The following is a 17,500-nucleotide window of genomic DNA, read 5'->3' as shown; positions in this document are numbered from 1 at the left end:
GCACACACATGCACACACATACCAAATTTAACACAACATCCAAGCCAACGGGCACACACACAAACTGTGCTGTGTGATGAAATGATGAAAACCTCCAGGCCCCCCAACCTCATCTGCCTGCACGCAACCTCACCATGAGGTCAGCGGATTGACAGGTTGACATGGCAACACACAGAGGCAGGGGGATGGTGGTGGTGGGGTGTAAGGAGCTGGAATTATCGGAGATGTACTGTAGGAGCGCACCTCTGTCTTTCCTCTACATCTCTCTCCTCCTCTCTACTCCGGTCAAAAAGCCGACATTATTTTGTGATTTTAGTGAAATGAAGTTTAAGCTTTTTGCACTGTTTTAATCTTACTGTAAAATCCAGACAATAATCGCTGATTACTCTCATCAGGTGCTGATGTTAGTGAGGACCGCGATCTTGTCTCTTCAAACAATACCGAGCTTCGGCCTCTGGGGTAAAGACGTCACCGGTGTTGAGTAATAAGGGTCATTCAGCCACACCGTTTATTAACCCGTGACTCAAACGATTGTTAGTGACCAAATAAAAAAAACACGTTTGTTGCACTTTAACACACAAATTCAATGCAAATTCTATCAGCCTTTAAACTCCGAATCTCTGGGACGGTTTGAGAGAGCAGCACAGAAGAGTAGGTACGGTGTACCTGTATCACAGGGTTTCCTCCCTCAAGCAGGGCGATGGCCAACAGGATGCTCTCCTGAAAGATGCGGTCGCTGGTGGCGTTCATGATGAGGTCGATGACCAGGTCAGACGCGCCCTCTCGGTCCAGGTGACACTGCACTTCAGCCAGGCTCAGCTCCCCTCGAGCTCCGACCGAACCTCCGGTTGTTCCTAAGGGGGCAGAATGGAGGAGATGGGGGGCAGGATTACACAAGAAGTCAAAAGTGTGTGGGACATCTGACCATCACACCACACACGCAGGCATCCAAGACCAAGATGCCAAACAGGAGAAAGACTTCCTGTGACCGGGGAAATAAATGTGCTCAATTTTCGGAATATTGGACAGCAACAAACTGTATAACAAAATGTAGAAAGGTATAAACACTATATAAACTACATAAGGTATAAACACTATATAAACTACATAAGGTATAAACACTATATATAAACTACATAAGGTATAAACACTATATATAAACTACATATGGTATAAACACTATATAAACTACATAAGGTATAAACACTATATATAAACTACATAAGGTATAAACACTATATATAAACTACATAAGGTATAAACACTATATAAACTACATAAGGTATAAACACTATATATAAACTACATAAGGTATAAACACTATATATAAACTACATAAGGTATAAACACTATATATAAACTACATAAGGTATAAACACTAAGACATAAACATAAACGATTCTTGTAGCGTCTGCAGGCTATTCCTACAGAAAGCGTGGGCATCCTGCTCTGGTTGCCTGGGTAACGGCTCTGTCGATGTAGGACATACAGCACCAAAACAACAAGGGTGACAAGGGCAGGGAGAGAGAGAGAGAGAGAGAGAGAGAGAGAGAGAGAGAGAGAGAGAGATTGAGAGAGAGAGACGGAGAGACAGAGAGAGAAACAGAGACAGAGAGAGAGATACAGAAAGAGAGAGAGAGAGAGAGAGAGAGAGAGAGAGAGAGAGAGAGAGAGAGAGAGAGAGAGAGAGACTTTTTGACTTTTTCAACATGGCATCCTGCAGAGAGAGAGGGAGACAGAGAGAGAGAGGGAGACAGAGGGGGGGGGGTAGAGAGAGAGAGAGACAGACAGACAGAGACAGAGAGAGGGAAACAGAGAGAGAGAGAATGAGACAGAGAGACAGAGAGAGAGAGATGAATGAATGAATGAATGAATGAATGAATGAATGAATGAAAAAAGAGACAAAACAAAAACCAAATGATAAAACAAACAGATAGATTTATATAGACAGAAACAGTAGGAGGAAGGTTGAGATATGGGGAATCTGAGAGGGACTGGCAACTCAAAATAATAATAATTAATGTTGAGTCCTCTACAAACCCTGTGCATGGCACAATAGGTCTAGATTAGCTTTAACTAACAGGTATACACACAAAATGTGTATACAAATTGTCTCCATAAACCCCACACACACACACACACACACTCACACACACACACACACACACACACACACACACACACACACACACACACACACACACACACAGGGAGAAAGAGAACTTTCCATTGACATGATTGTTACTATAGATAACTGTTAACCAAGTTATTTTTGTTGGGGACGGGCCAAATATCCCACAATGTAGATGCTGTTAGATATTCCTCTCCGCTGGGGGACATTTTCAATATAAACAAATGCCCCCACACACACCTTTTGTAACGGTTCCAAAAGTAACACACACACACACACACACACACACACACACACACACTTACTCAGTGTGTTTGCTACTTATATACACACAAACAATACACGTTCAACCGTAGGTGAAGTCTGTCTACAATTACACACCTGTGGGAGCTTTACTTTGTGCACCAGGGCCAATGGGTCCGTTGCTGAAGGTGGTCAAGCTGTCCTTCCGTCCTCCTGGCTTGAAGTTGCCGTAGTAACGATTTACAAGGATTTGCCTTAAAGCTTCACCCTGGCAACACAAGAAGAAGTCAAACAAGGTCCAGTTTCACTAACATCGGCCGTGATCCTCGACGTGTCACTTTATAATCTCCAAGCCTATTAGGAAACGTCTCAAATCTATAAAAGACACAATATTTATTATATCATCTGTCGACAGGTCGATAGCTGTAGCCATGGGAACCACCGTACATCCCTAAGTCTCAGTGCTGCTGCACAATTTATAGAAATCCACGGGTCTCTACACACGTCCGGTGGAAATGTGCACCGTGAGCGATCGATTATTAGCGATCGTACACTTGGGAGTAAAAATGACGAGTGAACCTCGACTCGTGCCTCTTACTCCAGAGGTCACCAAAGAGGACGTTTCGTGTTCGTTTATACTTTCAAAGTCTTATGGATGGCTAGATGTCAAAACTGTGGCTTAAAATTGCTAATCCTGAACCAGCATGACTTCTTCCGAGACATGGGGGTAGATCTGAAATACCAAGACGACACGCAACCGTAGTGGAAGTAGTAGAAAAACCTGGCACGCAAATACAGATGGCTGTTTCCTCTTGAGGAAGTGTTAGGCAGTTAGTAAAGGTAGCAGCCTGTGGGAGTGTGTGAATGGAGACATGCCGCTCGAGCAGGGGGGCCGCTGTCTCGGGTTCGAGCCATGCTACTACTGTACCTACCCGTTTCTGATCCTCCAGTTGCTTCTGTGGCTGGTTGGGATCAAGGTCCTGAGAGCAAGGTGAGTGAGCAGCAAGCCGAAGGAGAAAGAGGGAGGATGGAGAAGTAGGGAGGGGGAGGGAGTGGGGGAGGGAGATAGGGCATTCGGGGGGAACAAAAAAAAAGAAAGGAGGGATTAATTCTATCCACATTAGTCATTTTTTAATGGCATGCTGGGTGGGGGGGGGGTTGGAAATGGGACAGATTTCATCATGCAGTTAAATGAAGGAAATGAGAGATGTCTGCATCCATATCTGTGTGTGTGTGTGTGTGTGTGTGTGTGTGTGTGTGTGTGTGTGTGTGTGTGAGAGAGAGTGTGTGTGTGTGCACATAATAAGCGCTGGATCGAGTGACAGACCTGAAATACACACGTTATTATAATATTCCTCTGTAATTAATCGTTAAACACTTTGTGAACATTTAAACTAGATGTAAGTTTTAGTGCAAAAAAGCCCCAAACCCTAAAAGACAAACAAGACAAACGCTAACAATCCTGTGTGTGTGTGTGTGTGTGTGATTAGAGTGGATTCTATTCATGTTTTACAATTACTGCGTTAATTACATAACAACAAAAGGCAGCCAGCCTGGGAAATGCCTGGCACAGGTGAGAAAAGAGATTAAAATCGGAGGGGGGAAAAAAAGCTAAACCCGTGTTACGTAATAAACCGCGTTAAATTGTTAACGGCATACGGCGTGAGATAACACCCGTAGACACGTCGAACGCAAACTAACCTACTAAAAGAAAAGAGAACAGTACTCTGAACATAAAGGGATGAGGATGTTTGAGAGGAGTTTCACTCAGGAAAAAAATAAAAATAAATAAATCAGAGCAGTCATGTGAGTCTGTGCAATCGGTCTGTTGATGAGGCTTCACCAGAGCTCAGTGTGTGTGTGTGTAAATGTGAAAGTCGGCTCTGTGTCAACACGGATGGTTCTGATAAGGCTGTGTGTGTGTGTGTGTTGGGGCTGTATAGCAGTAATGAAATGCATCTGGACAGACACTATGGAACAGATCGACTACTAGTCGCAACAACCCATATTCCTTCCGAAATATGGGTGTTGAACACACCTCTGCAAGGTTCTCTGGCTCAGGCGGGGGAACCAGCTAATGGAGACAAAAAAAAATCCAAAAGTTAGTTAAAACACAATGCAAACAACTTCTCATCTCAAACCTGACATGCATGTGCCTTAGAGTTTCTTATTTTTAAGCTCATCTCTTTACCCCGGTCAGGCCCTAAACTGTCTAACAGATCAGATGGGAGATAAAACACGCATGACAGACGAGCCCGAGAGGAATCTGACGGAAGCACAAACAAGACGTGGCGGCGACATTAACACGGCGCATTAATACTGCATTCGCTCGCAAGAGCCCTCGGTTGGCAAGGTGCTATATTTGGAACGGGAGAGTCACGTGGCTTACATAACGAAGCTTCATCATGTAGGTCATCTGGTGAACCCGGGACTCGAGGCACAGGCAGGGTTGTAAACACAGCCGACTTACAGGAAAAGCTTCACTGACACTTCTGCATTCTTAACTCGTTTATTTTACCCTGAGACTAATCAGAAGGTCAGGGTGTGAACACTCCTGGATCCGTGTGCCCTGACCTTCAGATGTAGAACCTTCATACTCTATTATCAACATCTGCAGTGTTTCAGACGACACGTGAGCATTTTTGTGAGTCTAACTGTAGATTTAGTCCCGTTCATAAAGCGCCTATCTTCGGCTCGACGGCACCTTTAGCGCTAGTTCTCACCTCACGTGACTCTAGAGTTTTTTTTTTAAACTGAAGTATGTATGCAAAATCAGTGCACAAAGAATCATGTGATCTGACTAATTCACACTAATTCCTTCCTGTGTTTGAAGACCTCCTCTCGGACCGGTCTCGTTGTTCCTGTTAAAGTAGTCCTTTGTTTGAAGGGCAAGGTGTTAATTAATAACCAGCTTCTCGTAGCTTGCTTCTGAGTTGATGGAGGTATTTATGTAAGGTGAACCTACGAGGACACGCCGCTGTCTGTCTACAAATTCATTATCTATAAAAGACAAATGAATGGGTGTGTTTTCTCCAAGTTAGTTGTGTGTGTGTGTGTGTGTGTGTGTGTGTGTGTGTGTGTGTGTGTGTGTACTTGTGTAAGGATAGATATTATGACTTCCCTGCAATTCCGACATGAATACATCTTATGTATGCCAGTAGTTAACATTAAAAGTTAAAATAACACAAAGGATCTTTTTTTTCGTAGGATCATGTGAGGTGAGCAAGTGAGAGCATGAGAACAGCTTCATGGTCCTGAGATTCTACACACACACACACACACACACACACACACACACACACACAACACGGACAGCAAACAGTCGGCAGAACGCTGAAAACGTGACGCACGTATGCGGAAACAGCTCGAGATCACGGCGCGCGCTCGGCCCGCTCGTGGTGCCGGTGCGCCGCTTACGGTAATGATCTGTTTACTGACACCGATCTCTGGACATACAGAAGAAACAAAACAAAAAAAAACTTTGAAAGCCGGTTGTCTTAATGCCAGCAGCAGCCTTCAGACTCGCCAACGTGTGGAAAGGGTTGGGGGGAGGGGGGGGTGTAATAACAACCGGTGACGCACGACGCCACGCAGTTGAGTAATAACACTACCAGCCAGGAATCTCCCTTTGTGCATGTTCGCATGAAGGGCTGAAAAGAAGAGCCTTGTGATGTTAGCAAGGTGTGACTTACAAACGTCCCTTTGCATCCAGCATCGTGCTTATCACGCCGAGCATCAGTTCAGAAGAAACGACGTGCGTAGTGTGTCGCTAAGACCGTTTGTTCATTTCCTCCCCTGTTCAATCAAGATCTGAGGAGGCAGAACAAAATGCGTGCGGCGGAACAAACGACCCGCGGTCGCGGGCTGACGCTCGTTTACATTACAAAGAACTTCACCAAACCACGATCCATAAATAATCTGTACATCCTTCGGGTTTTTTTTTTTTTTTAAACGTTGCTTCGAGGTTTGCATTCTCCACGTCACTAAATAACAAAATGATGCGACTTTTCTTATGTAATCTAAATCGCGCATGGATTATTGTAGCACTTGTAATTTATCATCGGTGCAGAACTCAACCGAGATCTGAGACGGTTATACAGAGAGAAAAGCTCCTACGTTATATGTGTGGTAGGTCTTAGACGAAGAATTAAAAAAATTGCCCCAAAAATTGCCGTAATTAGCATTTACACCTTCTTTCGCCGTTGTATTTTATTTTTTAGCTTTAAAGCAAAAAGAACAAGAAACATTTTTTGACGATGATGCGATTTATAATAATAATAATAATAATAATAATAATAATAATAATAATAATAATAATAATAATAATAATAATAATAATAATAATAATAATAATAAATCTAATTTAGAGAGCTGAGCAGGAACAATCATATCGTTCACACTCCGGGACAACTATTGACTATGCAGAACAAGCTGTGAGTGTGTGTGTGTGTGTGTGTGTGTGTGTGTGTCTGTGTGATGGAGAGATTCCACCATAGAGATATAACATAACAGAAGGGAACTGGACGGGTTAACAGTGGAAGGGAAAGGGAAAGGGCTATAAAACGGACCATCATATCATCATCACTCGGTTTGAGTGTGTGTGTGTGTGTGTGTGTGTGTGTGTGTGTGTGTGTGTGTGTGTGTGTGTGTGTGTGTGTGTGTGTGCACTGCTGCCAGTGTCCCTCAGTAAACAGCCTCTGCCACATGTTTACTGGCAATTACAGTAGAAGGTCACACATCAACATGGAGACTGAATTCCAGGGGGGGGAAAAAGGCAAACGGACCTTATGTAACCGCTGCCCAGTGTAGCCAAGAATCGTGCAGTGTACAGGAAGGAAATTGGGACAAGGCCACACACACACACACACACACACACACACACACACACACACACACGAACATATCTACCCCTACTGGGCACCGATGGCAGTACAAAGGCATGGCCAAGAGGTTAAGATTAGCCCAAACACACTAAGGGAAACAGAAAGGGGGATGTGATAGTTTCACAATGATTGTGATGCCTTAAACACACCTGTACAAAACACGGCCACGCCCTCATCTGCCTTACTGTGTCACCCTAATGCTCAGAACTTCTTACATCACACACACACACACACACACACACACACACACACACACACACACACACACAACATACACAACACACACACAACACAACCACAACATACACAAACACACACCACACAACATACACAACACACACACAACATACACAACACACACACAACACACACACCATACACAACACACACACACACAACATACACAACATACACAACACACACAACACACCACAAATACACAACACACCACATACACAACACACACACAGCATGCATCATGACTATATGTTTTTAAAGATGAGCAGATAGCCTCGACGACATCGGTGTCAGGAAAAAATGAGATAAAATGCGTCATGTGTGAGTGTGTGTGTGTTCATGCAAAAAAAACACAGACACAAATAGAGATAAGATAAGAAAGGGTTTGGTCAGTTCCTCCTTTGAGACTAATCAGAATCAGCTTCTACAGATCATCTTCACGCCTCTGTTCGTCTCCGTCTATTTTTGACTCCTTGGAGACGAGTCGAATTAGATTAGAAAGAATTGTTTCAGGGCTAAAAAAGGATCGGAATGAATGAATAGATAGATAGATAGATAGATAGATAGATAGATAGATAGATAGATAGATAGATAGATAGATAGATAGATAGATAGATAGATAGATAGATAGATAGATAGATAGATAGATAGATAGATAGATAGATAGATAGATAGATAGATAGATAGATAGATAGATAATGCTTAGTACCATTGAAATGTGCAAATGTGGAAAATCCTTTCCACATTTGCACATTTCAATGGTACTGAGCATTTTGCACATTTTTTTTCTAACCTGTCTGTAAACTGTTCTATTTATGTTTATGTTATGTTACTACTGTATGTAAATGGTTCTGCAATGTCTGGAGCTCGCTCCCAAGAATTTCACTCACCAAGGCACATGTGCCGTGGTGATGTGACAATAAAGGTGACTTGACTTGACTTGACTTGACTTGACTTGACTAGATAGATAGATAGATAGATAGATAGATAGATAGATAGATAGATAGATAGATAGATAGATAGATAGATAGATAGATAGATAGATAGATAGATAGATAGATTAAACAGGTTCCTTTCTTCTATTCCTAATTCTCATTTAAGCCTGAACATAAATGCACTCTTCTCTTTTGAACATTGAAGAAAACCTTATAAGAATCATCAGAACGATCGTAAGGAAGTATCCTTGTCTACAGAGTACGGCGGATGGAGCTGGCGGATGGAGCTGGCGGACCTCCAGTCGCTTTTAAAACATTTCCTGTGATCGCAGTTGTGGTTCGTCCTGCTGCTGATTTGCGTAACCGCTTCACTTCTACACAACAACCTCCAGCGTAGCAAAAAGTGCCGCAGAAAAACGCTTTGAAGAATTTTTAGTTCAGATCGGGAGCTTTCACACAAGTTAAAGTGAACAACACAGAGATTAAAGCAGCCGTGATTCTCCTCAGATCAGCAAACGCTGATACGCAGAGAACCTGATGTGTGTGTCGCAATAAAATAAAACCGTTTCAATATTTCTGCGACTTCTGGTCGACTAGAATAAAAGATCACGGAACATTTTCTGGATGTTAAGCTGAAATGAACGTGAGCAGCTTCCGGATATAAAACTGCTTATAAGCGCTTATAAGGTAAAAAGAGAGAAGACAGCTGTTAGAAATCAGTGCTAAGGTTTTGTTCCATCATAATAAAGGCCGTATTAAATGCCATGAGACTTTACTGAAACTGCTCAGGTCTCGTCGCTCAGGTCTCGTCGTGTCTGTGCCCGTCCTGTAGTGTAACGCACTGACGTGTCATGCAGACAGGACGAGTGGATTTGGCTACACCGCACTTCTGTTCTGTCCCCTCGCTTATGACAAAAACTCGGATGGAAACTGGTTAAGTGTATTTTCCAAAACACGGTCCGTAAGAAACGATCGATGACCGCGGCGGAAAAAGGAAGCAGAAATGTGTGAATTTTACCGGTACCTCAGCGATGAAATCATACGACTAAGGTCATGTACTTTACATCACATTTCACCCAGTATGTGTTTGCACACTAACACCCACACACAACTTCCTTTTCATCTAAAATATGCACACACATGAACACACACATGCTCACACGCACACACAAACACTTTCTCAAATAAATACACACACACGCACTCACAGTCACATAAATACACACATACACATACTCACACGTTCACAGTCACACACACACTCACATAAATACACACTCATACACATAGTCACACACAGTCACAAACACACTCACATAAATACACACACATACATATACTCACATACTCAGTCACACACACACTCACATAAATACACAAACACTCACACATACTCGCACATACTCACAGTCACGCACTCACAGTCACATAAATACACAAACATTCACACACACTCACAGTCACACACACGCTCACATACATACACACACATACACATACTCACACATACAGGTCACACACACACACTCTCTCACATAAATACACAAACACACACACACACACACACACTCACATAAATACTCAAACACACACACACACACTCTCACATAAATACTCAAACACACACACACACACACACACTCTTTCACATAAATACACACATACACATACTCACACACACACACACACACACACACACACACACACACACACACACACACACACACACACACACACACACACACAGTCACAGACACACTCACATAAATACACACATACACACACTCGCAGACACTCTCACACTTACTGTACTCACACACACTCACTCTCACATAAATACACACACACACACACACACACACACACAAATCATGCTTTGTAGCAGCACTGGCTCATGCATTCTGTCATGATTGTCATGGTTTACACAATAATGCTGCTGCAGATGCCAGAGTTGATGACTGTAGGAACTTAGGAACTGTCTGAACACGCATGCACACACACACGGCACACACACACACACACACACACACACACACACACACACACACACACACACACACACACACACACACACACACACACACACACACACACAGGGCAACAAGACAAAAATATTCATATACAATGCGCACAATTTTCACAGCATATTAATACACTTAAGTAACACAATACCAAACCTACATATTGTCTGATATTTTATTTTAAATGCTATAAATAATGAATTAAACTCTGTGCTACTTTGTCTGTGTTGTTATTTACACATTATTACCTTTGTGTTAATCTAAAACTTTTACTCACAGGAATGTGTGTTACTGTGTGTTAGTGTGTGTTAGTGTGAAACACAACAGTGTGTATTATATGCATGATGAAGCCCAGGTTAGCGTCGTGTCGCTAGGCTCACTGTCCCACTGTAATGGGGACTGATTACTGGTTTTCTACTGGACAAAAAAAAAACAGTTTTAAAAGGGAATGAAGCAGCAGATGTTGCACACTGGATGTCACGTACGTTATAAACCTGTCTGTGTACCGACACCCGCAAAAAAGTCTTAACTTCCTCTATGAGTAGACGAAATAAAAAAATATGACACCTTCAGACAGCAATGACATTAGACTCAGCCACAAACCCATTCACAGGTAGCATGCCGGTAAGTGACACGTATGTGCACACACACACACACACACACACACACACACACACACACACACACACACACACACACACACACACAAAACACAATCTTTCTAAAGCCATCGTGTGACTGCAGGTGACTGTTTCTCTGCCTTCCCTTTTTTTCTAAATAAAAGGCAGGTTTTTGTAAATCGCTGCTTGTCAATACAATTTCACCGCATGTCGATGTTTGTGTTTTCCACATCAGTGTGAAGAAGTAAAATCATACACACACACACACACACATACACACACACGCGTACACACACATACACACACACACACACATATACACGCGTACACACACACACACACACATACACGCGTACACGCACGTACACACACGTACACGCACACACACATGTACACACACACACATACACGCGTACACACACACACACACACATACACACACAGACACACACATATATATACATGGGTACACGCACGTACACACACACGCACACACACATGTACACACACGTACACACACACACGTACACGTACAATACGCATACACACCAGCATAAACTCTGTACTATAAACTCTGGCTATGACTGAGTTTCATTCTCAGAAGATTTTTAAAAAATTAAATACGTGACACCTCAAACTCTCTCTCTCTGTCTGTCTGTCTGTCTGTCTGTCTCACTCTCTCTCTCTCTGTCTGTCTGTCTGTCTGTCTCACTCTCTCTCTGTCTCACACTCTGTCTCTGTCTCACACTCTGTCTCTGTCTCACACTCTCTCTCTGTCTCACTCTCTTGGTCTCACTCTCTCTCTCTGTCTCACTCTCGGTCTCACTCTCTCTCTCTCGGTCTCACTCTCTCTCTCTCGGTCTCAACATATGAACTTAAAACCAAATGTCAAGTATAATTTTATAGTAAATACATCGATTTTATACTAAGGACTGTGATGTGTTTGTGATATTTGTTTCCAGAGAAACTGACTTCAAATACATGTTACTTTAGTGGTTACCTCAATGGTCCTGTGGGGAAAATCTAGCAGACTCTCTCTCACACACACACACACACACACACACACACACACACACACACACACACACACACACACACACACACACACACAACAGCATTTCACTCCAACCCACAAGCTCGCGCGCACACGCACACACACACACACACACACACACACACTCAGACTCTCTCTCACACACACACATACACACATGAACACGGATATATAAAAGAGACAAAAGGAGACATGTTTGTGGTGAGAACCTAAACAAAAAGCCCCACTAGACTAAAAGCACAAAACTGGAAGAAGCAAGCACGAAGCAGAAGACAAAGAATGAAGAGGGGGAAAAAAGACAAAAAGATCAACCTCAACCACATCCAGCTCATCGTCAAAGGAAATCAGCTGCAAGAGAAGAACACAAGCCTGGGGTTAGTAGGGAAAAGAGGTAGAACCGAACCCAACAGCACACACACCCACAGGGTCGGGGAGGGGCATTAGGGTAGTTAGGCCATTTAAAAAGCTCTCTGAGTTAGAGAGTTTGATCTAGATAAGAAGGGTATATCACTAAGCAAGCTCAGCGGAAAGTGCAGACAATAAACCGAGCGCTTGACCTCATCCCGTTACGCCTTCGTTTACTATACGTCTAAAGTCAAAGTAATCGGAATATCATCTGTCCTGGCTCATTACTTTACAATACAGGAATGATTAAAATGATAGATAGATAGATAGATAGATAGATAGATAGATAGATAGATAGATAGATAGATAGATAGATAGATAGATAGATAGATAGATAGATAGATAGATAGATAGATAGATAGATAGATAGATAGATAGATAGATAGATAGATAGATAGATAGATAGATAGATAGATAGATAGATAGATAGATAAGACCTTCGAGTGTCCGGTTTATCAGCCATCTGACCAGATCACTATACAAAGGAAGCGGCGACTCATGACGGATCCTTACATACCGTAACTACACCGACGTTTAGGAGACCGACGGAGACGCTCTACAGACCGTAAACTGGCTACAGACCGTCACCTCGAAGGTTTCCGGTGGTCCATAGATGTTTAACAGATGATCTTCACCCGTCCTTCATCACCTAATCGTCTCAATACCTTTTTCATCTGACCGGGATAAAACTTGTAATGTTTAGTATAATCTCTTTAACCCTTGTACGGTGTTCGGGTCTGTGGGACACGTTATTCATAAACATCGATAGTTTGGAAAAACTTTTTCTTTTTTTTCCAATCATAACTTGATTAAATTATAATTTTTTTAATTTAAAAAAAAAAAACAACAACAAAAAACGAGTAGCACTTTAATTTTTTATTTTTTTTTTAAAGTGATGTAATCAAGCTAAAGGGCAAAGATTAACCATATATGCTGTTTATATTGCTTGTAATCGGGATGAAGTAAACATCTGTATTTAGTATTTTAACATAAAATTTTCGGATTGTGTTGAATTAAAAAACCCAAAAAAATGCAGCGGTTCAAACAGAAAATTAAATTCATTAAATTAATGATTAAAAATTAATCGTGATTTCTATAACCTGGTATAATCCGTTTAGACGCCTTTCAGAAAAATGAGCAAAAGTTAATAAACGATGTTGAATAAATGTGACCACACTCGTTAACATGTTGCGGCTGAAATTTTTTTTTTTTTTTTTTTTTTTTTTGTGCAGAGCAACTGCTGAAGCTTCTGGGTTTCCTTCCACGGTAACAGATGACGGGTATTTACGGGATTTTGTGATGTTTGAAACCTCGTAATTCTACCACAGGCGAACAGGACAGGGTTAAACGTGTATAGACGAGCAAACTGATAAACTGATAATAGAAGGAAATGAAAAAGGTCGTTGTTATTGTCAGACTTTTTTTTCTTTTTCTTTAGAGAAACACTTTTACTTCTGACGGAGACGATAAAAATTAAAACGGCTTCTTTTATTTCTTGAGTGGAAACGTGTTCATTCATTCATTCATTCATTCATTCATGTTCTACCGCTTATCCGAACTTCTCGGGTCACGGGGAGCCTGTGCATATCTCAGGCGTCATCGGGCATCGAGGCAGGATACACCCTGGACGGAGTGCCAACCCATCACAGGGCACACACACTCTCATTCACTCACACACTCACACACTACGGACAATTTTCCAGAGATACCAATCAACCTACCATGCATGTCTTTGGACCGGGGGAGGAAACCGGAGTACCCGGAGGAAACCCCCGAGGCACGGGGAGAACATGCAAACTCCACACACACAAGGCGGAGGCGGGAATCGAACCCCCGACCCTGGAGGTGTGAGGCGAACGTGATAACCGCTAAGCCACATGGAAACATGTCATCGGGTTTATTTTAGACAACACTTTTGCTCAGTTTAATGAAGGCCGGTGTAAAAGTCCATGCAGAGTCACTCGGCTTTATCGCATGTCGTGAAATGTCACTGAGCTTCGATCTGTAGAGCACGACGTTCACAAAAAAAAGATAATTTCCCCCCCGTTTAGTTTCACTTGTTTGAATATCGGACATTTCTGAACAAGATATGATTTGACAGATAATGTATGTTTTAAGGGTCTTCTGTACTTTAGCTACAGCGCAGAATATCAGCTGTTCTTGTCCGAAGCAGAGGAAACCGTGACAGCCGGAGTTCTGGCCAAATATCGAGCCACCCTCGTTACACCGACATGAGCTTTGGCTAACCGCAGAATCTTGCTTGGTGATATAGCCTTTAGTGTCTGTAACCCGTCTACCGGCTGGCTGCAGCGCTGGAGGAGTTACTGATTTATAGAGATGAGTGTTTATTTGGTCGTTGCAGTAAAAACATGACAGATAACTTCTGAGTTGAGTCAAGTGGAGCCCTGCAGGATGCGCGGTGAAACTGCGGCCGTCCGGTAGCACAGCTTTGACACGCTTTATCTAGGGGATGATCTGAGTCATATTAGTGTGGGGATTCATTCACCCAGATAGGATGAGTTATTAGGGATTAGAACATGCTTGTGGGGCTCAGCGAGTCTTAGTAATGGGTCGAGTCTGTAAACAATGATCTGCTGAGTGTAGCTGATGTTTTTGTTCATCGCAGGGATGGTAACCCACAAACCCACATCAAAGACTACGACTAATCTGATGCATCTGTAAAGCTGTCAGGAAGATAAGAGAAAGAGCAGAATCCACTGGTGTTTGTACGCAGTGTGTGTGTGTGTGTGTGTGTGTCAGTACTTTAACAGTAAATGTGTTAATAATGAGGACCGAACAAAGGTGTTGTTGGTGCTTTTACCTTCTCACCATAACCTCGGTCTTTGGTCATCATCTCCCTGAGAGTCTGAAGAACTTTAATGCACAAACGCTCCTCGTTTTCCTCCAACAGCTGCTTAGTGTGTTTTATTAGCCTGGGGGGGGGGGGGGTGAGAGGAAGAGAGAGGTAGAGGGAGAGAGAGACAGAGTGAGAGAGACAGAGAGAGAGAAAGATAGAGAGAGGTAGAGTGAGAGGGGGGAGAGACAGACAGAGAGAAAGAGAGAGAGAGACAGACAGACAGACAGAGAGAGAGAGAGAGAGAGACAGAGACAGAGAGAGGAAGAGAGAGAAGGAGAGAGAGACAGAGATATTACAAATATATTAAATTTGTTGTCTCTTTATATCTCTCAGCTTTAATTATGTGCAATACACCAAACAATTTTCTTTTGTATCATAAGTCACGAGCACAGACACAGGCACAGGCACAGGCACAGGCACAGGCACAGGCACAGGCACAGGCACAGGCACAGGCACAGACACAGGCTCAGCCACAGACACAGGCACAGGCACAGACACAGGCACAGACACAGGCTCAGGCACAGACACAGGCTCAGGCACAGACACAGGCTCAGACAGAGACACAGACACAGGCTCAGGCACAGGCACAGACACAGACACAGACAAAGGCTCACAGGTCTCTGAGCAGGATGAAAATGTTTCTGATGGTCTTACTTGGAGATGAAGCCTCCACTCTCGCACTTCTTCCGAGCCTCTGTGTTCTCGGGGAAGAGAAGCTCGGGTCTGTGAAGGACGTCCACGAGGACAGAGAGCTCAGCCTGCACTAGGGGCCTTAAGCGGTCCTCCAGTGCAGAGACAATGTCCTGAAAGACACACAAATAAATACAGAGGTGTGGTGTGGACATGTCCTTATAGAATATAACACAACCTCTGGGAAAAAGATTAAATAACATTAAATATGTACAGGACAAGTTTCCAGGACAAGAATACCATTCATGTCTGTACGCAATTAAATCGGAGACAAAGTGTGTGTGTGTGGGAGGGGGGGGGGTGTACAGTAACAGTACAAACTACATTAAATAAACACCTAACTAGAGAACAAGAAGAACTCGATGCCAACAGTGGCAACGCGGACGCCTCACTGTGAACTTGACTCTGTTAAGACGGCCGCATGGACAAGCTACATGGACACGCGCATGGAAATGTAGATGTCTTCAGCCCTGTCCTAGCGCTCGCACCGTCTCCCGAGGGTCTAGCTAAACACCAGGGGATGGTGATATCTTGCTGTGTCATCCTTTAAAAGTCCAGGTGTGTGTCCCAGTGACTGAGACCATGACAGAACAGGTCTGAGATCAGTGTAAAGTATCTGAGTCTAGTCTGAAGTCACAAGGAGAGCAAACACACACAGGGAGTGTGCACAAGGAGACAGGGATGGTGTGTGTGTGACATTAAGTGATACTACACATCGTATGATCGACTCCCTACAAACACACACACACTCTCTCTCTCTCACACACACACAAACACACTCTCTCTCACACACTCTCTCTGTCTCTCTCTCTCTCTCTCTCTCTCTCTCATACACACACACACAAAGGGAGATACACACAAAAAGCTTACTAAGTTCATGTACACACACCATCTACAGTATTTTCACGTCTTTAACGCACGCCTAAGGGTGCATTAGGGTGGCGCTCTCTCTTTAACTGCTTCATGCCATTGTCTTAAAATAGAAAGGATTGTGTTGTGTTGTTCAACTCAGCAGCAAACCTTCATTATACAGAAAGGCGAAAGTGTACGTGTGACTTAGGGACGTGAACGTGCGTACGTGCGTGCGTGCCCGTGTGGATACATACGGTGTGTTTGTTATGCGTGTGTTTCAGCGTGGTTCCTGTGCTAATGTTTGTACTGTATGTGTTTGTCCCAGCTGTGGTGACATAGGAATTCAACCGAACGATCTTTTATAATGTTAACGTAAAAGTGACCCATGATCTACGTAGGATCCCTGGTGCTTTAACTGGGCTTAAGCACGTGTCTGCCATTCGAGTGTTGCTGCTTACTTGTAGCCTCTCGATGATATTTCTGTAGTCTTTGGACGTGCCGATCGTCGAGTCTCGTCTGGACGCGTTCCGAGCCGACATCCTCCAGTTCAAGATGGTCTTCTGTACGACGTT

At 43.1% G+C, this 17,500-nt stretch overlaps 1 protein-coding gene across 13 annotated transcripts in view; it reads right to left on the bottom strand.

Annotated features, from left to right (window-relative positions):
- The window catches only part of itpr1b (inositol 1,4,5-trisphosphate receptor, type 1b), an 80,098-nt gene that overhangs the window by 48,404 nt on the left and 14,194 nt on the right, over nt 1-17,500 (bottom strand). For 7 of the 13 annotated variants that reach the window (XM_047807016.1, XM_047807022.1, XM_047807035.1 and 4 more), the window contains 8 exons: nt 17,387-17,500; nt 16,041-16,189; nt 15,351-15,462; nt 12,437-12,472; nt 4,413-4,448; nt 3,307-3,354; nt 2,513-2,642; nt 667-854 (listed from right to left, as the gene is read on the bottom strand). The exon at nt 17,387-17,500 is cut by the window's right edge and continues 71 nt beyond it. In XM_047807016.1, the coding sequence (XP_047662972.1) occupies nt 667-854; nt 2,513-2,642; nt 3,307-3,354; nt 4,413-4,448; nt 12,437-12,472; nt 15,351-15,462; nt 16,041-16,189; nt 17,387-17,500 (813 nt within the window). The remainder of the gene's footprint in view (nt 1-666; nt 855-2,512; nt 2,643-3,306; nt 3,355-4,412; nt 4,449-12,436; nt 12,473-15,350; nt 15,463-16,040; nt 16,190-17,386) is intronic. The other 6 variants (XM_047807050.1, XM_047807056.1, XM_047807040.1 and 3 more) reach the window with 5 other exon arrangements.

Source organism: Tachysurus fulvidraco, chromosome 2, assembly GCF_022655615.1.
Source record: "Tachysurus fulvidraco isolate hzauxx_2018 chromosome 2, HZAU_PFXX_2.0, whole genome shotgun sequence".
NCBI lineage: Eukaryota > Metazoa > Chordata > Actinopteri > Siluriformes > Bagridae > Tachysurus > Tachysurus fulvidraco.
This window is presented reverse-complemented; position numbering and strand designations above follow the sequence as displayed.